The sequence below is a fragment of the Scatophagus argus genome, chromosome 15 (genome assembly GCF_020382885.2).
Source record: "Scatophagus argus isolate fScaArg1 chromosome 15, fScaArg1.pri, whole genome shotgun sequence".
Classification (NCBI taxonomy): Eukaryota; Metazoa; Chordata; class Actinopteri; family Scatophagidae; genus Scatophagus; species Scatophagus argus.
The window spans coordinates 22095311-22121236 of record NC_058507.1 but is presented as its reverse complement, the minus strand read 5'-3'; the positions used below and the strand labels follow the sequence as shown (position 1 = coordinate 22121236).

The window sequence follows — 25926 nt, the reverse complement described above, 5'->3', positions numbered from 1 at the left end:
GGTGCTTACCAGCTGATAGTCCATTAGCACTTATCAACATCACACCAAAACACATCAATGCTATCTGGCCAGATTAATGCACCAGGGGTGCAAAATGAGCCCCATTCTCTTACGCAGCTCTCAAAATCTCTATAGATTGTAGTCTTTGTATTAGTATATGATTAGTAAATAATTTGTTGTATATTGATTAAGCAAGGCTGTCTCGTGATTAGTTTATGATGCAATAAAGCTGTTTGTAATGGGCTCTAGTGGAGGGGTATTATCAAAAAACTTTGTACTTAATTAAATCATTACCAGATTCAGTGCCTATGAAAAGTGTTGGATGTTTTCCCCCTTTTATTGCTTTCGTAAATAGGATCATGGTCTGTATATTTTGACTTTTACAAAAAAGTCTTTCATGTCAAAATGAAAACAGATTTCCACAAAGTAATGTCACTTAATCAAAAACATAAAGTGACTGACCTAATTCAGCAGAGGTCCAGCCAGTTGGCACTAATAGAGCCCTAGCCAAAGGACTGTCTATGATTCTAAAGTCATAGGCAACAACTATGGGCAGTTACTTTATTTGTTTTCAGTGGGTAAAACCTTCTTTGTAAAAATATCTGTATAGTCACCACTGATTTTGCTTCATCCTTGAAGATTTTGAGTGTTTCTCCCCAGAACTGTGAACATTTGAATTTCAACATGAAAGTAATACAGTAAACAGCAGTGAGTTAGCAGTAAAATCCTGTATTACCAACATACTGATTTTATGGGCCTGCCTCTAGGGATGGCACTGCGATTATTTTCATATCCACAGTCATAAAGTTTCTTGTCCCTTACTTTCCACTCTGAATACCCCCTTTCATAATGAAACATGAGCCATAAATATCACTTCAAGGCTTCACAATTCTGTATATGATTTGCCTCTTTTTGAGTCAAAACCTTTATATACCTTTCTGTGTCATGTCTGCCCATTTCAGTGCATATTCACCCCTGAGTTTTGCTGTGAATACTGCATTTCAGGAGGGATATAAATGTGTAGAGCCTTATTTGCTTTGAATGTGTCATTGAATACAAACATATCAGATTTCACTTGCAACCCTGTGCACAACTCATGAATAAGATATTGTTTCTTTTGCGTCTTGTCTGTCCAAGTGATCACAGAGCGGAGAGAACTGCACTTCACATCCAAGAGGGCTGGTGGTACAACTCTCTGCACACATTTCTGCTCCCGTTGTAAATTATGCCTTAGATAACTGCTGCCATGGCTCCCTCAGGTGATGTGGTTGTTGACACGCTGAGTGTTAACTGCTTGAAGTGAAGTGACCGTTTACTTTCAAATTCCAATTCGAAAGCTCCATTGTAGTGTTAGTGATAAGCAAAGGGATGACAGAAGCCAACAAGAACCAGAAGAAGAGAAGTAAAGGAGAAAAGCATGTGTCTTTCCCCCCTGATGAACAAATGGTATCTGGCTTTGCTGAGAACAGGAACACTGACAGAAAAGGTAAGTTTAACTCTTTGATTATGAGTTAAGATGAATATAAGTCTTGTTTTAATATTATACTGACATCATGATGCCATTTTGGTGACTTTTGCTCACTGAAGTCACTGTTAATTGAAAACCCATTTTTTCAGTGAAAAGTTGTCTGAAAACAAAACACCAACTGTCTGTGATTTAACTTTAATTTGTCACCATAAACACTCAATATATGCATTCACTCTCTACTGTACATACTTAATAACTTTTTCTGTACTGGATATACTTGTGAGCTTGTTGCATGAGCTTTTTTCCCCCACAGTTATGGTTGCAAGCCAGCTGTCAAAGGAGTTGATAACAAGTAAATTATTGCAACTATTGCTGGACAGAGTTAGACATAGTTACACAGTTTGAATAATTAGTTAGACATAATTAGCTTAACATAGCATACAGACTGGAAGCAGAAGGGCAGCTAGGGGGTCAGTTTTGACCTGGACCAAGAATTCCCTCATAGTAAGTGTCTATACCAAATTTGAAACTACAGATCTATTTAGAATGTCTAGCCTATGGCACATTAATACATGTATGATACATCCTTAATAAATGTTTCCGAGAGCAGGGAGAGTGTATTTTTTACAAGTTTTACAACACTCATTTTTGGAGAAAAACATCTACTATTACACAGTATCATGTCCTGTTTTATATAAGACATGAAAACATAAAAGCTATAATGATTTAAATATATTTTATTGAATCTGAAAATGGCATGAACCTTCCGGAACTGTTGGAGTTTATATTATAACCACGTTTAACCACTGCAACCAATAAACGCTGACCTCACTGCTATATCATAAGAAATCATAGTTATCAATAAATGAAATAATATAATGCTTGTTGTAAACTAGTCTCTGCATTCAAAGCAGTGGTAGGAAACTTAACCTGTTTGCAGCAGGTTGTCCCTGTTTTGCAGTCCTTCTTTGCAGGACAGAAGTTTCATCTCCTTCTCTTCTGTCCGCTTGTGTTGGCTTCTTGTGTGAGGTCTTGATCAGGGCCAGGTTCAGATCACTGTGCTGCCCTTACCAATGCTGCTGAAACTGTTGGTGGGAAAGGTCTTGTTGGCTTTTGCATGCAAGAAGTCACAAGGACTGGAACGTGTTTACTCTTTATAAATCATAATGACAACAGAAACTCCCCAAAACAGTTGAAGCAGTGCTGTCAGTTAGTCTTCACTTCCGCATCAAGTTGCAGGCGGGATGGCATCGGAAAATGTCGTTCGAATGACTTCAGGACCCACAAGACTGACCCTCTCCCATGCACCTGACATTTTGTCAGCGCTCCAGCACACAAGGGTCACACAAGGGCTGGAACAATATATATAACCAATAGATAATTTTACAATGTACGCACTCAGTTGTCCACGACTCAACCACCACAGCTAGCAAGACTGTATAACTAGCCCACGAATAAACACAAGCACTTCAAATGCCATGGCCCAGATGACTGAGAACCTACATCAACCCAACCTTCTTTAAACACAATAGATGTTATTTATTTTATCCTTGCATAATAAAAAACTATATTGTTGTTATCATAGGCATAATAACTAGTTCGTCTGCTCTGATGTCACAGCTAAAACAAAACTTTAAAAGACTGTCCAGATTTTTGTTTATCATCATTTCATATCATATAATTTAACTAACTATACACAAAGATATGGATGTTTAAGTGTTTCAGTTGTAAAATTCTTTGTCGTCCCTCACATCCAGAATTTTCCATATCATATGGTTATGGCTGGCAAATTGAGATGCCTGATAGGTTGATTTATTGTTCAGACAGAGATTAATGCCTTTCTCACTTCTCCCTGTGTGCCATTATCCCTGTAGTACACACACACTCTCAGAATACAGCACAGTTTACCATATGGCATTTCCGAGCCCCTTAAGCACTTTTGAATGTTGGCTGGCGGCTCACTATGATGCAGATGCATTAAAGCAGTGAATGAATGTATTCTTCTTTCTTAGTTGACAGCTATCTCACCTTGACAGAGGTGATGGTGGCCTACCAGCAGAGCTGCAGTCGATATCAGGTCCATCCCAGAGCACATGTCCTGCAACAGCTCCAGGTACACTACTTTGCATATCAGTGTTTCTCTATGTATATGCCACTCAACAAGAGGCAAGTTTCTTTGTTAGATTTACTGTTGAAATTTGAGATTCTGCGGGTTCTGCTTTCATCAGTGGCTACCACTGCTGATTTTTCTGCGCACTGCATTAATGTATTTCCCAACATTGTGCCTAAATGTGTATCCCTGAAGAAGTACAGTAATTGAATGGATGAGTTAACTAAATCTGAGTATGCATGTGTCCATTGCCTTCCTCCTTCCTGTTCTAGTTTCCTGTTGCACTCTCACTGGACATAGCCCATACAGCATCTTGTTTCTGTTGACAAACATGTTTGAGTTGCCTGTTCAACTTTCAGCAATGTCATGTATCTAAAGTACACTGAAGCTAATCCATGCAATGATGGGGCTGAAATCAGTGTCAAAATTTCATTGTGAATATGTACAGAACACCCCCTCCAAACAGCTAGAAATACCAGACCCTGAGCTACTAAGGGTTAAATGATTGCACCGACTCTGTTTCTCATGTAAATTTACACTGTGACAAAACAGACATGGATAGTCATTGCTACTGCTACGTGTCACAAACATACAAACTTCCTAGTTAACTGAGCAAAAGTACGAAGTAATATCACTTAATCCCTATAAACAACTGCATTATCACTTGGCAAAACTCAATAAGCACATAGTGAAGCCACATGCTACAAAGATAGATTCTGTGTAACAGGTAAAAAATACATCCATGTCCACATGCAACAGTAACTGTTAACGGAGGCCACACAAAATGCAGCGGAGTTAGCACAGGTTCAGTTCTGTGCAATAGAATTTCAGAGATCTACTACTCTAGTTACAGTACAAAATTTGTGTAACTTGTTGTGCAGCCCTATAGTGGCAGAATGATGCAATAACTGGCCGAGCAAAGCTAAGTATTTATATTACAGTCTACTGAAAACACACCCACTGTAATGCCACAACAGACTGGTTGACTGGTTGCAGAGAGGACACAAGCACACCAAGGCAACGGAGGGTCCACAACCCAGATATTTTAACCTACAGGTCAGACACAGGTCAAAAATCCAAAAACACAATCCAAAAAAAAGGACAACAGTACAGGCAGGGACTAGGCAACAACCGAAATCCAAAATAAGGCAAGCAGGGTTCAAAACCAAAGACTGTCAAAAGGATCGGGAAACGGTACAGGTGGGGTAAGAGGCAGTAGTGTTATACAAACAAGACCAGTTCACAGGAAAACTCACTAGGAAATGCTGGAAAGTATGGCACACAATCTGGCAAAGACACATGGTTGAGGAAGCCCTATATATATGCACAAGTTGAACAGGTCAAGGGAACAGGGGCAGTCAATAGAGCACAAGGAATCACAGACCGAAACAGAAAAATGAACACACAACAAAATAAAACAGGAAGTGCATCCAAAACCTTACAGTACCCTCTCTCAATGGATGTCTCCAGACGTCCTTGAGAGTGCAGTCAAAGTCTCTGATTAACGATTTACCTAGAATGTCATGAGACAGGACCCCTGACCTCTCTTCAGGACCGTAGCCCTCCCAATCCACAAGATACTGCAGGCCCCTCCCTCTGCGTCTAACAGCCAACAGTGTCTTTACCGTGTAAGCCAGGCCTCCATCAACGACCCAGGGGGGTGGAGGGAATTTGGAGGAGGAAACCAAGGGGCTCAGTTTCACAGGTTTAATTTTGGAGACATGAAAGGTAGGATGGACTCGCATATTCCTGGGAAGCTGTAACCGGACTACCACGGGGTTGATGATCTTGGATATGGGAAATGGACCCATAAACCTGGGACCCAGCTTGCAGCATTCCAGTCGCAGGGGCAGGTCCCTGATACACAACCAGAACTTCTGAAGAGCAAGAGCCGCGAGAGACTGCAGTTGCTCAGACATGGAGGACTGAAAGACTTCCTGCTGCGTGTGGAGACTCTGGACTCCAGGAGATAGATCAGTCAGGATTTTTTGTGCTCATATAGACGATTTCCTTGTGATGCCAGAGCATAACAAACTGCCATATTCTCTGCTGAATAAGTCATGGCCAAATTGTACTGTAATGTCCCAACAGACTGGTTGACTCTTGAAACGCTTGAAAGCAAGGGGCACTCTCCAGAGCTGATTGATTTCCAGCGCGGGTACTGTGATAGGATGCCACCTGTGCAACCCAGTTGTGAAATTTCCTCGCTATTAAATATTCCACAGTCAACTGTCACTGGTATTATAACAAAGTGGAAGCAATTGGGAGCGACGGCAACTCAGCCACGAAGTGGTACGCCATGTAAAATGAAAAAGAAAAAAGAGTGGGGTCAACGGATGCTGAGGGGCATAGTGCACAGAGGTCGCCAACTTTCTGTAGGTGTCAATTGCTACAGACCTCCAAACTTCATGTGGCCTTTAGATTAGCTCAAGAACAGTGCATAGAGAGCTTCATGGAATGGGTTTCCATGGCCGAGCAGCTGCATCCAAGCCGTACATCGCCAAGTCCAAGAGTCTTGGTTTGGCGGTTGCCAGGAGAACAGTACTTGTCTGACTGTATTGTGCCAAGTGTGAAGTTTGGTGGAGGGGGGAATATGGTGTGGGTTGTTTTTCAGAAGCTGGACTTGGCCCCTTAGTTCCAGTGAAAGGAACCAAGAGATTTTGGACAAGTCCATGTTCCAACTTTGTGGAACAGTTTGGGGATGACTGCACACCAGTGCACAAAGCAAGGTCCATAAAATCATAGATGAGCAAGTTTGGTGTGGAAGAACTTGACTGGACTGCACAGAGTCCTGACCTCAACCTGATAGAACACCTTTGGGATGAACTAAAGCGAAGACTGCGAATTAAACCCTATGGATTAAGAATGGGACGTCACTTAAGTTCACATGCATGTAAAGGCATATGAGTGAATACTTTTGGCAATATAGTGTATGTCATAAATAAGTTATGGAATTATATTGTTCCAACTGTTTTTCACAATTTTGGATTCAGGTTTTAAAACCATGAAATAATGAGCAGTATTGTTCTGTCTTGTACTAGTATGCTATTTTATTATTTTATGTTGTTATTCTCCACAATGGGAGGAGTTAGGAGTAATTTGGAAGCTCATAGTCTGTGCTTTGGTTCCCAGTTTTACCAGGTTTTTATTGGTCAGGAGGCACAAACTTCTGTTTACATGCATCTGTATGTTTCATGTAGTACGTGTTAGTATGAGTCATCAAACAGTTAATCTCGACTGTTTTTCCGTTTTCACAAAGCAGTCCCTTCCAACCACAAGAGTGGCAGTGTGATATTATGCAGAAAGTCACCAGAGATGTTGGCTGACAAAGCGCTTTGTGGGGAAAAAGACTGTGGCCACACAGTTGTCCAAACAAACACTGAGCAACAGAAAGAATACAGCTATGTATGAATACAAATGTGCTGAGGTGTGTCTGTGATGTTAATAAACAGAGTATAGGTATAAGACTGTTGATAGGAAACATCTACTAAATAGATGTTAAATGTTGGCTGTGGCTGGTAAGCGTTTCAGGTCTAAATAATATTTTTAAATGCCAATTCTTTTTTGAAGAATAGTCAGGGATTCAGGTTACATGATATATTCCACTGTCAGGTACCACTGACACAGGGTGTATGATTCAAAATTGTTCAGTTTTTGGTCTTTTTTGTTTTGTTTTTTGACTTGAACAAACAAATTCAATGGTTGGTAGAAATGTTCAGCGACCTGTAGACAGTAGCAGTTTTAGGCCAGGGGCTGCATTTTTTCATGACACGAGGGGGGCGGCACGAGCGCTTGGAAAAAAAAATCTGCGCCGCTACATGATCTTCTATCATTTGTGATATCACTGTGTGGGGAATCGGCAAATTGGCGCCCCCTGCAGCTGCAGGCGCACCTGTTTGCTGAGAAGGTGCCGTGCACTGAAGCTGTGTGTGAGAAAGGTAAAGGGGAGGGCGCGGGGGGCGGTTCACCTCTGGGTCTCTCCTAAATTGAACGGGCCGGGGGGGGAATCCACCGTATAAAATGGCTAAAGTCAGTCACACCTTGGCTTTCTTCCATATAACGCACATTTCATTCATAACATTATTACTGACCTTTAATTCCTGCACATTTTTGTTTTTCTGAATTGTGTGAAATGGCCAAATAAAAATAGGTACCGTAATACAAAACGATGATGTGGTCACCAAGGTGAATTGGTTTAGTCAACTCCTGGTCCTGAGTGACAGCGTTGGGAAATTTGTTGATTGTCGAGTGTCAAGTAAACGCAGAGATGGACAGAAAAAGGTCAAAGCCATCAGGTGCCCAATTGAGGAAAAACAGAAAAGAAGGAGAGGTGAAACGAGCAAAAGATGAAGGTATGCTATGTTCTCTCTGTATGATCACAGTATCCATGTCATGAATGAAGGGCTAATGTTAATTGGTGGTATATGTTTGCTAGCCTTCTTGCTATGATGCTTGCTGTGCTTATACAACAGTAATTCGTCTTAACAAACACCAGATTTAATTTCACCACAAGATTGTGCTTTGCAACAAAACTGTTACAAGTTCAGTTATTATTTATTTCCATCATGTTGGGTCCTGTAATTAGTCAACGGACTTTTCATATATGTAGGTAGTTTCAAAGATGAACACTTGCTACAACTCTACTTTGTGACAAACATAGTTTAACGAGCCATAACTCAAAGTGTGCCAAGCATAGAATTGGAGGATTGGAGAATTGGATTTTGCATCAAGGAAGGTCGGAAAGGTCAGGGTTTAGTTTTAGTTTGTGTTTTCTGTCCTTAATAGTGTAACAATTAGATTTTCTTTAGTGTGTTATTTGTGTGATGAAGGATTTGCGCTACTTAGAATATTTATTCTATATTTTATTTGTATTTTATTCTTAATATTTTATATCATTGTTTGTTTTATAGGGATAGGCTTCAGCCCCCCCTCGACCCTGACAGATAAGCAGTATAGAAAATGGATGGATGGATGTTTGTTCTATATATCTGATTGTATATATTTGCCACATTTATGTATATAGAGTATTTTTTTTAAGTTCTGATAACTTATACTGTTTTTGCAGAATTGTATTAATTGTCTTTTTTTTCTATTGTAATTGCAATAGTGGGGGGGGGGGGGTCAGATGATGTGCAACACATTATAGAATGCTCATTGCAAGCTTAAGAGACTTGAGACTTGACATATGAGCATCTCTGTGTTCCTCTGACTTACCTCCTGCCTGAGCCTCTCTGCACTATACTTACGAGTCTCAATTTTAAAAAAGTTAGTTGTGACCCATACTAACATGTCATTACTCAAAAGCTGCTAAATGAAATTTATTAAAAGTGCACCAAACTGATAAATTATTGTGATTATTGTGCACATGAAAAAAACTCAAAATATATATCTGTCCATGCTGTTTATTTTCTTTATTTATTTGAGGTTGAAAGCCTTTGTACTCCCCATCTTCATCAGAGTAGGAATATGGAGTACAATGCATGACAGTATGACCTGCGGTTTTGCTGTCCCAGGTATCCCCAGCACCAGGAAACAAAGCATCTTTAGGCCAGGTTGCAAGAGCATCTTTAAAGACAAAAATAACAAGAAAATGTCAGGGGATCATTTTATATTTGTTTATTCTTTCTTTAATAAATATTTGTGGAAGAAACACAGATACGGAAACAGATATTGATTGTTTAAAGTTTTCAACCAGAAGTGGTTTGGAGTGTCAGGGTCGCATCACTGGAGCAGAGGGCTGAACCCCAGATGCAGAGCCAAAGGACAGAGGCAGACAGGCAGGAGTCCAAAACAATAGTCTTGTAATTTTATCTTTACTCAAAAGCACACACTGTGGCAAGGAATCTGGGATAAACCATGGAGACAAAACATGGCATGTATGTGTGAAGACAATGAAAGGCAAAAGCATCCAGATAAAAAACAAAACACAAGCAAAAGCAAAAGCAACAGCATGAAGCACAACGACACTACACTACTGTACAACGAACTGACAAAGAGTGATGGGGAAGATGAGGACTGTACTGTTCCTATCTGTGTGTAAGCTACGTGCGTGAACACAGACTCCACAGCAAGCCAAACTCGTTTTCAACGAGCCAGGAAGCAAGCGCCTTGCTCCTTTTATTTTCCAGTGTAGCAGGTGAAAAGCGAGTAAAACTGAAATAAACAAATACAGAAAAACTTAGGAGCCTGACATTACCGTCTCACACAAGCAACAGTAACGTTAGCCTATTACTAGTGTGACTAGCAAGTATCGCTTAGCTTAGCAAGAAGACGAACGTTAGCAACGTAACGTGGCTACTACACATGTTCGGGTGTAAACATTACGAACTATGCTCATAAGGCTTATTTCTACACAAGTACAAAATGCACATCACTACTAACACTTACAGACATTGCTGCCATGGGTGTGTGTGGAGTACAAAACTTGAAGAGCGAAATATCAGGAACATCACATTACTGACAGTGATAGCAACTGAAGTACTGCGGGAATCTTACATTCATTACGTTACATTACGTTCAGACCGGAGGCTCATGGGAACACTCAGATGTAAACAGAAACGTCATTCAAAATAAAAGCTCATCCTTTACCTTACAAAATACTGGTCCCTTTTCTTTTGCAATAAACAGAATATCATAAAGAATCAAAGTTGTAGAAAACACAATTTAAATACATACTTCCTTTTCTTTATATTTCAACCTGAGGACAGAACAAGGACTAAATAGACAAGGTGACAAGACACAGGTGAAACACATTAGGGAGGAGAAAGCAATCAGGATAAAGTAAGGCAAAGTTACATGACACAGAGACACACAGGGGAAGTGACAATTTCAAAATAAAACAGGACATGACAAAAAACCTGTAACATAATACACATGGAAACTCGTGCACAAGACAAGACACACATGAAATATGACATGTGGACCAGAAATCAAAAGAGAAGACACAACCAAAACTAACACGGCGTAACAGAACTCCCACCTAAGAAACAGATCCCAGATGTTCCTACAAAAAAAAAAAAAAAAAAAAAACATTCAGCTCAAAATCACCCAGCCTTGGTGGGTGGAGGGTGTCTAGGAAGGGGGGAAACAAGGAGCAACAACAAGAAGGATACAAGTCATGGAGTCAGCCTGGGTGCAGGGCATGGACCCGACCCAAAACCTCGTGCAGGCGGCCCCAGTTCAACGCCCAGATGGGGCTTGACGCCTCAGGCGATCCGCCCAAATGCTGGGCCTGGACCCGACAGGCTTCAGGAGGTTTGCCTGAGTGTAGGACCCGGATGAACCACCAATCCCAGAGCCACCACTGGGTCCCCTGCTGGCTGAAGACTGAGCGGCCTGATGTAGCGAGGTGGCCAGACGTGACGTGGAGGCCTGACGTAGCAACCTGATGAGATGTGACGTGGAGGCTTGATGTGACGACCTGACGAGATGTGACATGGGGACCTGACATGACGTGGAGGCCTGACGTGACGTGGAGCGAAGATGTGGCGTCATGTGGATGCCTGACGTGGTGTGGAGGCCTGACGTGGCGACCTGATGAGATGTGACGTGGAGGCTTAATGTGACGTGGGGACCTGACATGACGTGAAGGCCTGACATGGCATCCTGACATGACGTGGCGAGGAGGCAGGCGGACGGAGCCCAGGAACGGTGAGCTGCGGCCCATCTGCTGTGGCGTGCAGCCCGCCCGCTGTGACGTGAGGCGCAGGTGGACCCAGCCTGGAGACGGCCAATTTCGAATATGTGCACATATGTTGGAAAATATATGTGGCATAGATAAAAAACATATATGTTCATATGTTTTCTTTCCGTGTGGGAACACAGCTAGGCACGAGTGGGGAGCCTGTCGCCGACTAGAGGCTGACCCTGGATCTCTTGTGGCTCATGTGCACCTTCCAAATGTGCCCTAGACTGGGAGGAGGCCTGATAGCCAGTCTGGTGCCACAAAAAAAAAGACTCTGCAGGGTTCATAATTGGTCACTTTGTTCTGTCAGGGTCGCATCGCTGATGCAGAGGGTGAACCCCAGCTGCACAGTCAAACAGAGAGGCAGGCAGGAGTCTGAAACAATAGTCTTTTTAATTCTTCAACAAACTCAAAAAAATCTCACACTTACTGTGGAATGGGCGACAAAACAAGGCATGACGAAACAAAACACTTCCTGACATGAAGACAAGGCAGAGGCAAACATCCAGACAAGAGCAAAAGGCCAAAACTGACTGTGGATTATGTGGATTTAATATTGTAATTTTAGACAGTTGTTAGGTTGCAGGCTAGCTTCAGCTTTTAGTTTAACTTTGTGTGTTTTAGAGAGTTGTTTGATTTAGCATCAGTTAGTTTTACTTTTAGCATTCATTAGCTAGTGGCAGGATGGGTCGACGCTGTTGCTTTCTCGGCTGCAAAAACACCACCGGATTGCAAAGCTTTCATTTCTCCCATCTGGTCCAAGTTGATACTTTCACATTCTAAATGTATTTTTTGAATTTCAGCGATAGTGTTAAGTTAGTATTTAGTGTTAAGTTAAGTCACAACTTTGAGGTTTAGTTACTCTTTAAAAAGCCAGGGTAGAAGCTGATTGGATGTAATGCAGAACAAGTGCGCAGGTGAGTAGACTGTAGGTGAGTACATCAGCCCCACCCACTCTGGATTGGCCAATGCACACACACACACACACAGGGCAGAGAGGACAGAGGGAGGAAATGAGAGGGATACAGGGAAAACATGGATGGTATCACCAAGTCTAAAAAAAAATGCAGTGATTGTTTTTATTTTTAAAATATAATAAATAAATGAAAAAAAACATATTTATTTGCAGATGTATTGCTCATATACAGGTCTTCATAGGTCAAATGTAATAACCCTCTTAATATTTGTTACTTCCAGTCACTGAACCTGCAGTGAAACTGTGGAGGTCCGCGTTCCATTTAGGATATTACCACATGGACTTGGGAACACTTCAGAAAGCATTATCTGTAAATGCAGTTTGTTCTCTGCATTTACAATTTCTAAGTTCATTAGAACATGCAAATCATTGCATTCTGCTTTTATTTACGTTTTACACAGCGTACCCCCAAATCTTTCTTTTATCGACACACACACACACACACACACATTCTCTCTCTCTCTCTTCAGTAAAATAAAATCACTGATTTTCTCTCAGCCACACTTGAAACACACAGTGTGCCATTTATAATTCATTTTGTGTACATAGTTGCTTTACTCGAACCAGCCATGTTAAAGCATGCTGCTCTCTATCCCTCACACACTGCATAAATTTTACTTGAGATCAAGGGGAATCATTTGTGAGACTTAACAGCGCTTACATTAAGCATACAGCTGCCATATTATCTCCGAGGTGCTAATGAACTTAGCAGCATTGGAAACGAATGTAGGTGGTCCTCCTGAAAGAGTAAAATATGTATGCTTAAGCATTAGCTAAGAGAGGCAATATTTAGACCAAAAGGCCTGCATGCAAATGAATCCATAATAAGACGATGCAAAATGGAAAGACAAACGCCTAAAGAGCAAATTTATTAAACTAGGTCTTTACAGGCGAGGGGAGATTCCCCTGAGGATCAGCACTGAAGACTATTTAAAGCTCTTTTTTATTGCACCCATGGGCCCCTGTGCACTCCTTTGAAATGTTGTAAGTGGATAAAACAGTATTGCTGTTCACGACGTTCTCATAGGAGTGGTAAACAATAATAGGTTGGAGCCAGCTACAGGTCTAAGGTCACCATGCTTAATCGCTCTGATTTTACCGTGTACTGTGAAGTCTACGTCTTCCTTCTCACTCTGTGACTAGAAAGGTAATTGAGAAGATCAAGCTTTGTCTCTTTGTGGCTTCTTTGGCATAGGGCAAGAGCTTAACTGCTCTCATTTATATTCAAATAGAGAAATTAGTGTGAAACACTTTCTCAAACCATTAGTCATTAGTTAAGTATCATGCATCATTTATTACTTATTACTTATTTTTTGATGAAAACATAGAGCCAAAATACTGTATATTTCTAAGAGAATTTATTTTTTATGACGTCAAAAAAAAATGTTTTTATAAGAGTCAGTTTCTCCCTAGATTTCCAGTAAAACTTGCATGTTACTGATCTTGTCTCAGTGTATCTCTCCTCCTTTACAAATTCAAGGAAATAAATGATCCATCCCAAATGTACATCTACAGAGCCCTCCTGGGGGGGGGGGGGGGGGGGCTAAGACAATTTCTATCTTTTATTAAAGCCTCAAAAATCATTATGCCCCCCCCTCCCATCACTCAATCATGTCAAGATAAATATGTAGAGTTAGAAAAAAAAAATCAGAAGAACAATACTTAAAACAACTGCACACTGAGGCGAAGTGATTTGAGAACATCTCTGGAACTGAAGGTAATAAGAGTTCTGATCTTGAGAATGTGTTGTAGATAGTTCCATAAAGGCACGTTTTCATAGAAAATCCCTGGGACTTGAAGCGTGAGACACTTAGCAGAGTGAGTTTGGTAGGTCCAGTATTGCATAGATGTTATATCAGGTGGTAAATGTCCAATAATAAAATGGTCATATGTACTCTTGGTTTACAAAACCTAATCTCTCCCTGCAGATTCTTTGGCTTTTGTTTGTAAGCATGAATGGCAGCCATTCCTACTCCTTACTCATTGTTCTGATGATGGCACTGACTTCCATGGTTCTACATTACTATTTAATACAATCATTTACCCATAATAATTTGTATTATTACAACATTTATGTAGAGATTCTATTACATGCCTGTTGTACTCACTATTTCTTTCATGCTATTTCAATGTTATTGAGTTTTACAGGTGAATTTGGTGTTTTCGTGTGCTAAAATTATCCATATACATATGAGCAGTCTCTGGATGTGACAAACGTTCAAGCATGGTTTATAAGCCAAGAGTACAGATTTACACATTGATTTATTAATCACTTTGTGTGTTTGTGAGTTAAACGGGTCGGCTCTGTGTTATCTCTTCCATATTGGGTGAGTATAATTTCTTAACTGATTTATTTCAGTTTCCAGACAAAACAGTTTCCAGCGTTATTTCTATGTTTTAACTTAAGTGCTTTCCAACCACTTGAAGACAGAAGATTCTAAATCAAGCAACTCTGCAAGTTTTTATTGTTGATTCATGGTGTTTGGAGAATATGCTCAGAAATGGTTGGATATTGGCAATTCCTCTAAAGAATGGCTTAGTGCTTGTTTCCCTTGCAGATTATTCAATTGAGCAGACTAAAGAGAAATCAATTACCACTACTAAGCTTTCATTATTTATCTCACAGCTAAAGGAGAAAAAAAATGGCCTTACGTGACAGTATGCCCCTTGTAAATTCATGGGGTCAGATTCAATACCTACAAATGTTGTTATTATGAGTAAATCCCCTATGAAGGGTGAGGGGATTGTGGGAATGAAAAGACAAGTGAAAATCTGTTTTTACAGACCACCGCTGCTTTCTCAGCTATTTTGATTAGCATTAATGTTGCACCATGGAGGTCTGCCAGCACAACTGTTCCGGCTCCTTCCACGCACACGCGCACACACAAACCTATATCTCTCCTTGCCACCTAATTCTAAAGGGAATATTTTTTTTTTCTTTTAAATTAAATGCATGCTGATTGTTATTGCACCCCACCGTGTGGAATAGTCTGCAGTGCAGTAAATGTCACTAAGTAAGTGCTTCACTTTTTCCTTGGCGGTTGTTAGCAGGTTTTACATGTAAAATAAAAGCACAGAGAGGAGGAGGAGGAGGTGGAGGTGGAGGTGGAGGAGGAGTGTTTCTGCATGTGTCTGAACGCGAGCGCCTATCAGGAAATAGCAGGGGGACCGGACATATGTCGTTCCCCTCATTACAGGCCAAGACGGTGATAACGGGGAGGTTAGTGGCGCATTTGAAAAGCTGTACAGCGGCAGCCGCTGCGATCACATGGAACAAGGAGAAGCAGGGAGTGTAGGTCGTGATGAGGATCACCACGGGACCCGCTGCTAACGCACTTCAGTCTATCACTCAGACGGCCCCCTCACACACACACACACACGTTGTCAGACACAACATGCTTTATTTAAAACACACAAACTCCACAGCATTTCTTTTGTAGTTTTTTTGCTTTAATGTCATTCGGGAAACAGCATGCCTAACGGAAAAAGATAAAACCTTGTCTACGTGTAAAGGAGCCTATTTTACATTCCCACCCCTACTAATTTAATTCGGAGCAGTCCCAGTTAAACTGAATGGCTTGTGTGATTCACTATTGGTGGTGTACTATTAGTCTGAATTGAATTTATATGGTTGAGTGGTCACACACGTAATGTGCTTTTGTAAGTAGAATATTATTGCAGGCCTGGACTCACGCTTAGGCACCAAAATGTTTACCAAATGTTTACAAAAACTAAATACAATTGAAAGCACAAATAATCTGTCCATCTGTCAAGCTCAGACAATTAGGTAAAAGCATTATTTTCCTCATGAACTATTTGTAGTTGCTCTAGATTGTTTCTTTTTACTCAGTAACTCATGAATGGACTGCATTTGCATACAATAAAAGATTCATAATGGTCAGTTCACCCGCGTTACAAAAAAAATAAAAGAGGAAATAAACACGCTGTCACTTTTCTCACTTACTTCTAGTGGAATCTGGACAGGTAGTTTTGGTTTAATTTGCTCAGCTTTTCAGATGTGTGTCTCCCCTCCATCAAAATGGAACGGAGTAGGATGTTCACAGTCAACACTCAACAGTGTTAAACGTTCTGCAGCTGCAGACCGAAAATGGAAGTTTGCTCTTGACTGGACAGCATCAGTTCTAGAACCGATGTTAGCGAAGTGATGAGTAAGTCACAAGATGACACGCGCTGCCTTTTTATTTCTATCCTGTTTCATGAGTGTTTTCATGAGCTTTGCTATAAATAAGAAAAATGTAAAATGCCTACCTTAATACATGGGCGGAGCTTGTGAAATGTTTACTGTATAAACTGTGTCTCAAAAAAGGTATTTATTCCAAATCAGCAGCATTTCAGAATCAGAATACTTGCAAATACGAAAAAAAATAAAGAAGAAGGAAAAGGCAGTGTGTAAAAGAAGGATGTATCTTAAAAAAATGATTTTGCTGAAACCTGCGTTAAGGTCAAAATTCACAAAGAATGAGTTGATAGAGCTATCTTTATTTATTCATTTTTTCATTTTTTTAAGACAGTGACTATATACATGTTAGCATTTGCATAACTTTTTTTTTATTGTCTTGTTGACTGGATTTCTTTTTGGAAGGGTAGTGATTAAGTCATTATTTTGTAGCAGTGTAAGCACTTATTCTTATTCTAATTTTTATACCAATAAACACCCCCTGATGATGCAAGAATCCTCCAATACACGCTTTCTCTATCAAACTGTGAAACAAAATAGTCTATTTTTGAAATATTAAGATACAGAAGTTATAAATGCCAATTCAATTATGGTAAGTGTACATTTATAATGGCGGCTTGCTATTACATAGACTCCATATTTTTACTGATGTTTGGAGAGACGATGCTGGCAGAAACAATTAGCATAAGCGATCTGTATCAAGTTCAAAACTTCCACACGACTCTCTTTTCCTCTCATCTTGGCTCCTGATAGACGTTCATAGAATCTATTGTGAGGAACTTGCAGAGCAAAGTGTAAAATTCAGCAGAGAGTTAAATGTACCACACACACCCAGACCCATGAATCACTGCTGAAGCTGTACGATGTCATGTTCACACACTCTGAAACACAACCCAGCATTCGCCACTCGGCCTTGAATGTGCACATTATTTTTGACATTAACCATTTACAGGGACAGTATATTTGACACAAAGTGGCATTAATTAAGTTGCTAAATGCATGCTATCATATATTTCAAAAGCAGTAGCGTTGAACAAAGGCAGCGACAGTGGGAAATACTGTGAAAGTCAATTAGAATTTTATGTATGTTTTTATATCTCACTTTTTTAATGATAAATGAAGTTACTAATTTTGCTCTGTGCTCTTTCGAGACACTGCAGCTTTAATTGCTAATTGTTAACAGCAAATGAATACATTTGCATATTAATTAGCTCCCAATTTACATTTTTAATTTGTTGCCTTCAAAGGGTGTGAGATAAAAGGTTGTGTTATTTTAAATAATTTATCCTTTATTGCAGAAAAGATGCTGAAAGGAAAATGTGGGGGATGATCTTTAACCCCTAAGAGCTCGGAAAAAAATGCACATTAAAAATACATACAAAAATATATTTATTTATATTTTTTTGTCAGTTAATTAAATGGGCTAAGGAGAAAATGGTGCACTCAAACAGTTTTTTAATTCAAAGCAACCCGGAAAGGCAGAGAAGCTCTGGACGGTTGAGTGAAGAATAGTGAATGCACCAGAGATGACTTCTGTTGAAGTCAAGTTTGGAAACTAGACGACCCCCCCCCTCCTCTCTCTGTCTTTTCCTGCTGCCTGTGTCTGTGTGTGTGTGTGTGTGTGTGTGTGTGTGTGTGTGAGGGAGGAACGCTTTTCTTTTTATCACTCCATTTTGTCCTCTCCCTCCTGACACATCAATTGATTTGGCAGCCTACGCCTTCGCTTTCCGTCGTTCACTATGAGGCAGCGGCGGGCAGAGAGGGAAACGAACAAGTTCAGAAATTCATTAAGATGAAAAACAGCCGCCGCTGTAATTCTTGGGAGGAGGAGGAAGTGCTGCGTGCGGGCTTCTCTCTCTTTCTCGCCGTATTTGTGTGTATTTGGGAGTGTGATATGGGTAAACAGCCACTTGCTTGCACATTCTTACTGAGCATTGTTCATTGGCTTGGTGCCACAAACAAATCGGTTTCACAAGCAGTTGCCACCCCGATGCCAACACACAGTGACGCTTTTTTTTTTTCTTTCCATTGTGACAGACCAAGCAAAAAAATGTAGAGGTGACAGAAATGCACACAAAGTCAGAGACTGATGGAGGAAGCTGGACATAACCATCCAAAACAACTTTTCTTGTCCTTGTGTTCGAAGCCAAGAAGCTTAAACCAGCTCTGAAATCCTTCCCCCGTCCAGGGTTTTACAAAAAACAAAAAACAACAAACAACAAAAGAATAAAACAAGATTCCCCTTAAAGAGAGGAGTGATTCTGCTGCCATTCGGATTTGATTTCTTGATTTCTTTGATTTCATTTTACTCTCATTTTATACACTATGATTGATTTATACCCTAAGCTAGTGTGGAGATAATATAAAATGATGACCCTGGTTAATGTTTTTGCCATAATACTCACAGGTGAGAATAACCAATTGTATATGGTGGTCTAAAGGGATCAAAGAACCTGATCGTGTGATTTATTTCTTTCCCTGCTGATAGTGAGAACGGTGAGGAAGAGTGGATCCACCAATCAGGTTTGAGAGGCAGATGTGTAGCTGCCAGTGGTCTAGAGCCAGATTGTATTCAGTATTTAAAAATGTTTACCTTTTATTGACGCTCATCTGTAACACTGAAGTAAGGAAAAGAATAGAACTGACACAATAAAATATCTATGACTAGCATAGAGCAAGAAGCATGAATCGCTTGGGATCAAATTAATATAAAGAATCATCAAACTGAAGCCGTAAACTTTCACACACATGCACACTCAGTGTATGAATGTGGAAATGTACATAAGCTTGCGTATGCATGCGAATTTGTGTCTCACTTGATGATTACAGGGGGAAATTCAATCACCTTTACCAATTACACAGCAGCCTCTTGTATTCATAAACAGTGCAGTTTATGTCCCACTGATGTGTGTTATTCCTTCAACAGGAGCATATCACGGCTGCCTTGCTTTCCTTAGCATGAGAGCTGAGCAAGGAAAACCTTCCGAATCCTTTTGTACTCCCCATGTCCCTTTGAACAATGAATCATACTTAACAACTAGAAACGTAACGAGGCACCGTTCACAAATAAGCCGGAAATTCAGTGAGCAAGCGAAGATGAGTCAGCGTAGGGAGCGTATTCACAAAGCCAGGGATTGACTGGCATCAGTGGGGTGACTGAGACTTTATAAGACCTTAAGCACAACTGTGTTCCCTTTGTGTTGATAAACAGCAAAAAGAGACTATTAATTACTATCTAATATGATGTTATGATGTGAACTGAACGCTAATAGTTCTTCAAATGTGTCATACATGCAAGTGTTACAGCAAACCAGCATAAAAGATCCTTGAAAATGGTTTCAAAATTTCAGTTTTTCTTCATGACAGTAAATATTTGTGTCAATAAGCAACAATGAAAGTTTTTTTTTAAAACATATTCTTCATTATTAGTGTAATTTCACAATCACAAGCTAATCTGCTTCATCCAGACTGTGTGGGTGTGATTTGATAAGATTTAATTGGAAGTGGCCTGGCAACTGAATAATTGTCACATTTTGATTTAAAAGTTGCTAAATCCTGACTGGTGTACAACACCTTTTTTTAAATCTGAGCCTTGCCCACTTTGAACCAAAGAAAAAAAACGAACACAAACACAAAAATGTCTCATGACCAAAGCCGTTCTAATTTTGGGAGATTATTTTGTGTTCATATGAGAAACTGTCAACTCAGAATAAGAAGCTGATTGAGAAGTGTTCTGAGCCTTTTAAAATTTACATTGTGACGTCGAAATGTGTAAAACTGTAGTTCAATAAAACAAAATCAGCTCAATAAAAACTTTAATACGATTTCGCTTACGTGAAAAATACAAATGCACTCATATTTTTGATTTGTTCAGTTTTGGGTTTTCACATAGAACATATCTCTGAAATAACATTTGATGATCAGGCAGTACTCCTCATTTGAGTCCAGACTGGACAGCAGCTATTGACCTAAACCTGCCCTAACTAATGGTAAGGTACATTTCAGACACATTACTGCTTTTAAATATCAACATAAATACCTTTTTAGTCCCAGTCATACAACAGCAACCTTTATCATGTTAGAGGTGAAGCATGCTTATATTTTATTTTAGAAAGCATAATGATCCCATGTCACAGAATCTCATATAAGCATAATCTAAAAAAGGAACCTATTTAGAAAAAAAAAAAAAAAATCCCTGTTCCCTTTCCCCGTTCTGCTTGTCACTATAAAAAAAAACATCAGTGTTTTACACCATCCACACAAATATGCCACCTCCCGTGATTGATTTGCAGTCAAATTAGATGTATGTGGAACACTGGCTCTGGCAAATGAACACATCAACTGATGACCAGCTGTTTCTAATTATTATACATTGGTTAATTAGGACGCCGTGTTACCATCAGCGATGGCGGTAAACTGTGTGAAATTCATAATTCATGCTCTGGTGTCCAATAAGCCTCCCTGATGAAACTCGTACAGTGTGGCACGGATGGAGAGGCCGTGTGGAAAGAGAACGGGGAGGGTGGATGGTGCACTGCCGTTGCCAAATATCTGTGTGTGTGTGTGTGTGTGTGTTCGCGCCTTTAGCTCACACCTCCTGCTTCTACCCTTTTCTCTGTCTCTCTCTCAGCAGGGTGTGTGTGTAGGTGGCAGTGTGAAATGTCTGGATCTCAAAGGTAAGCTGAATGCTTCACTCCCTCATTATTAAATATGATTGAGGACTTTATGTGACATTCATGATATGCTGAATGATTTTGTAATGTATTACACATTCTGGCATAGTGTAATTATATATATAAAAAAAATGCAATAAGAGACCAGAGCTACTATAATATTAACTAACATTAAAAAAAAATGTTACAACGTTTGCACAAAGAAGAAAAAACACTGTTATGATAAAACATCAAAACATAAGACATCAGTTAATAACACACCTCTCAGTGTGATATTTTTGAGTCTGTATCTCAGTACACACACACAATGTCATAGATTCAGCCTAACAAATTGGTACCAAGCCAAGTGTGTTGATTTACTAAAATTATCTTGTTAAACAAAAATAAATGCATATTCTTTGTTTGTTGCAGTGAATTACTTATTTTCATGTGCTTATCTATCTATCTTATCTGCCATAGAAGTCCTGAATGGATACAACTGCTTGGTTGGCAAAATCACTGAAATGAATTTACAAAATTACACCGTCATTGGACTCTATGGGTTGGGATAGTTCTATTTGCTCCTTTCAATCTATTTGCTGATTTTTTCAAATTTTGCGTGAATTTTCTAAAAATGTTTTAAAACATCACAGAATAAATTGAGTCACTAGTGAGAAATAACACCAACAAAATTAAGAATTAGAAGAATTAGAATTTCCCTCCTAACTCTAACTGTGACCCAATGATAACTGTAAATGTAATGCTTGATCTTGATACTCTTGCTGTGATCACTATTACTTTTACTCAAACTCAAACCCGATATCAGTTTATATAACCTAAACCCAAAACTAAATCTGATTGTAGTGCTCACTTTTAACTAAACTGAGTTTTTGTTTTTTTTTTTTTCCTCTAGATTTTAACATTAACCTATATATATACCTATATATATACCTAATCCTTATTCAAATATTAATCCAAAGTCAGATCCAAAGTAGTCTCTTGCACGAGTGAATACTGGACAGAAGGTCCTTCTCTTAAAACTCTAAAAGTTCTCACAAGTATAGACATAAAGCAGCAGATTCATCTGCATACAGCAGCAGTGCAGAGTGGCGTGCGATGCCATGATCGACGTCACTGTCGTCACGCACTGATGACATCTGACTGCGGGTGTCGCTGCTTTATTATCTTCCCAACACAGTGCGGATTAGAAAAATGGGATTTTAGATGGTGGTACCTTCCACCCCACACGCCCTCTGCCACCTTTCAGTTAAGTGATTATTGTGAAAACACAGGGAAAAAAATCATTTTGGAAATAATTATGATAGTAATTATCATTTCCCCTTCTTGGCTGGGGAGATAAGCATTAACCCAGAAGAGAGAGCGAGCAAGAGAGAGAGAGAGAGAGAGAGAGTGCATCTTAAAATTAACATGGATCAGTCACAGTTTGATCTGGAGTGTGACTCCTGATCAGAGTCGTGGAGCAACAGCTATCAGATCAAATCTAAACTGTAATTCCTTAGATGCATCGACAAGCACACGCATCAAATATAAGATTACATAAAGAAAATACTGGTTTAAAGCAGTGGCACGTTAAAGTTACTTAAATAATCAAATTACCAAAAAATAAATAAATAAATAAATAAAATAAAATAAAATAGTAAGCGTGATTCATTATAATCGCTTCTAAAACACACTATTACTTAAAAACAGTAGGATTAGTTGTTGCATTAATAAAATAAAATAAAAATTCTGTAAGAGATCAAGGAGATGCAAAAAGGCTTTACTGAAGAATATATTTAAATTTGGCATATATAATAAAAGTAAAAGTTTGAAAGTACACTGTTAAAACTGCATCAGTTGACTTCATTTCTCCCAAAAGACATCACCAAGGATACTCAGTATGCATAATAAAATAAACATAAGCCTAGTATAACTAGTAGTAGTAGTATAACTATGGTAGATATATAAAATGGGTGTAACGTATACAAAATCCAATCTCTGATTTCAGTCCTTTTAAGTATAGCAAGAAAAACCAGGAACACAGGAAATAACATTTTTTGTCATTTACTTTTAAAAAAAGTAAATTTTAAACACATTTTGATCGTAACAGTATTGACACTCAATCATTGGCAAATGATCAATAACAAGAAAATCCCTTCAGATGTCCCTTTATACATTCATGTTTCAGGTGTTACACAGGTACCTCACGGTTGGCCTGGATGTCCCACTGGTCAGGTACTAAATAATTCCTGAATAACACCAGCGGGTACATCAGAATGACTGCCGGTTCGTCACAAGGGGTTTATGATGTTTCAAGAAACTTTAACATTGGCATTCAGTTTTAGTCTGATGCACCTCTCATTGTCAAGTGTCTGTGTAACTTACCCTGGAGCAATAATGCACCTGAGCAATAAATCTAAATAACTTTCTACTTCTAACTTTTCTACTTTGGTTTCTTATTTGCACTTGCCATAACAACATTGGGTATATGAGTTATCTCGAATCCAAACTAACTAACAGACCACTATCCTACTGTCAAAGCTTTCTCCGTAGAATTCTACTTGTACTAGAATTTATGTTCTGCTCATGTGAAGACACTGAACTAACATATTTATTTAATTAGATATTTGGTTTAGTGTGCATCCATGATTAAAAAAGTATTAAAAACAATGAAAAAAGCTTTAAAAAGTTACATGCTCAACTACAAGTAAAAGTTCTGCTTTTAAAATCTTTTTAAAATACACATTGAAAATACAGCATGTTGGGAAAAAAATAAATTTTTATTGTATATAGTAAGTCTGGTATCAAACATAAAAATACTTATCCTGCTGGGCAGTCCATGTCATTGTTACTGTATATTATTTCTGTATCCTGTATATTATATTGTCTCATGATTATTGCTGATAAATTGACATGTAAGTAGCAATTCAGTAGCTTTTGAAGTTGAAGCTTTTAAATGTTATATTCTTGGGTTCAACAATATTCAATAATAGTTCACATTTTACCTTATAATTTAAATCTTAATCTGTAGAGTAACTGGTAACTACAGCTATCCTTTAAATATGGTAGAGTAAAAGTATAATATTTCTACCGTTCATTACATTTAGAGGGTTTTGAAGGTTTAGTTGGTGCACACAAGAAAGTTTTTTTTTTATTGATTGTTCTGCAGTCAGTAATCAGTAGACACTCAGGCATTCACACCTTGGAAGTCCAATCATGAAGAACTGCGTCATGTTTCTTCTAAATGGAGCTGCTGATTGTTTTTGTCTCACAACTTTATTAAAAGAAAACATACATACACACACACACACACACACACAGATAAACTTTCCCTATAATGGAAGTTTTTTTTGTCATGATTTTTGCTGAAATGTTAATTTCAGAAACAGGATAAAGCACATTTAGAGCTGTGCAATTTTGCCTGTGAGAAAACAGCCTCCCAATTATCTTCCGTTTGATTGCTTGCCTCTATCAAGGTGAGCGATTAGACCACCGCTCCTGTGAAGCTCTGGAAGTCGTCCTGAAATCGCTGCGCTTTGATTTCATCAATCTGCAGGCATCCCAACTGGATGAAAATGTGAGTTTTATGAGCAAAAGTTATTTTCCTCATCTTCCTCTTCCAATTCTGATACAGTTTCATATTCAGGCCTTCTCCTGTATCAGATTAGAGGCAATTTTTTTTTCCTTCCAAAAGAACTTCATAACATTGCTGTCAAATTTGGGGCCTTGCTTTCTTCATTTTTTCTCCTTAACTTTTTTTTCTCTTACAGGGAACATCATCCTTGCTGGATATGATTTTGTACTATGAATCTACAACCCATCTTGACATTTCTGACAACAACAATATGGGAACATCGTGTTGGAGGGCCCTTGCACATTTGATAAAGCAGGTTGGCTGACGCAGTGGAATAGTAATCATTTTTTCTAGCTTTCTCTGGGGAATAATGTACATCCTAGAAAGTGAGTTTGTTGCACATTACATGGATTGAAAACCCAGAGCAGAGCAAACAAGGTGAAAAGTTCTCCGCTGCAAACATGACCATAAACACTTCAAAATTGAACAGAGAGACAATGTTGCTATTGACTGACTGTCATGTCTGTGTGATCAAAGCCAAGGGACAAGATGAGGGAAAACAATATAAAGACTACAAGTATGACTTTGAGTGAATTATTCGGTCAAAAATGCAAGAACTCCCTCTGTGTCAACTGTCATGGAAGTCTTGAAGTAGACTTACTTCTAAACAGTATTTCAATATTTTAATATCTTCAATCCTGTGGCTGATGCTTTTAAACAAAACCAACTTTTGTTTTTGTTACAATTAGAAAAAAGACCAGGACCACTACAAGCAGACTCAGACGACATGAATCAAAGTATACATCAGTCTTTACTTTACACACATAACTATATACACTGTATATAAGGAGATAGATCAAAGTACACAGTTATTTCTGCAGATAACCACACAAGGGGAAAACCGGATGGCGGGTTAGTGCATGTGGTCTACTTGCAGGCAAGTTCTTGAAATCCAGCGATCCAGAAAACAGTCCAAACTTCCAACATGATTCTAAAATGAGGTAGAGCAGGAGAAGCAGAGACAGGGCAGTGAGTCTGAATAAGAGACCAAAAGACATCACAAGAGCAAAATCACCAGAGAAGCTTGACAAGCACACCACTGCAGTGGGCGGTATGATCCGGTGAAGGTGGAGTGAGAAGACCGGTCCTTAAATAGTCAGTTAGTAGGTGAGGTTGATTGTATTAAGTCACACAAAAAACAAAACCCAATGTAGAACACTCAGAGTCAGCGAGCCAAGTTAAGAGGTCTTTACTGAAGTTAAAT

At 39.1% G+C, this 25926-nt stretch overlaps 1 protein-coding gene across 1 annotated transcript in view; it reads left to right on the top strand.

The window, feature by feature from the left end:
* Positions 1-869: 869 nt before the first annotated feature.
* si:dkey-288a3.2 (protein phosphatase 1 regulatory subunit 37) overlaps positions 870-25926 on the top strand; it is a 75214-nt gene continuing 50157 nt past the window's right edge. Inside the window, exons 1-5 of the mRNA XM_046413500.1 lie at positions 870-1486; positions 3481-3581; positions 21067-21112; positions 24565-24665; positions 24859-24978. Coding sequence (XP_046269456.1) covers positions 1369-1486; positions 3481-3581; positions 21067-21112; positions 24565-24665; positions 24859-24978 — 486 coding nt within the window. The 5' untranslated portion in view covers positions 870-1368. The remainder of the gene's footprint in view (positions 1487-3480; positions 3582-21066; positions 21113-24564; positions 24666-24858; positions 24979-25926) is intronic.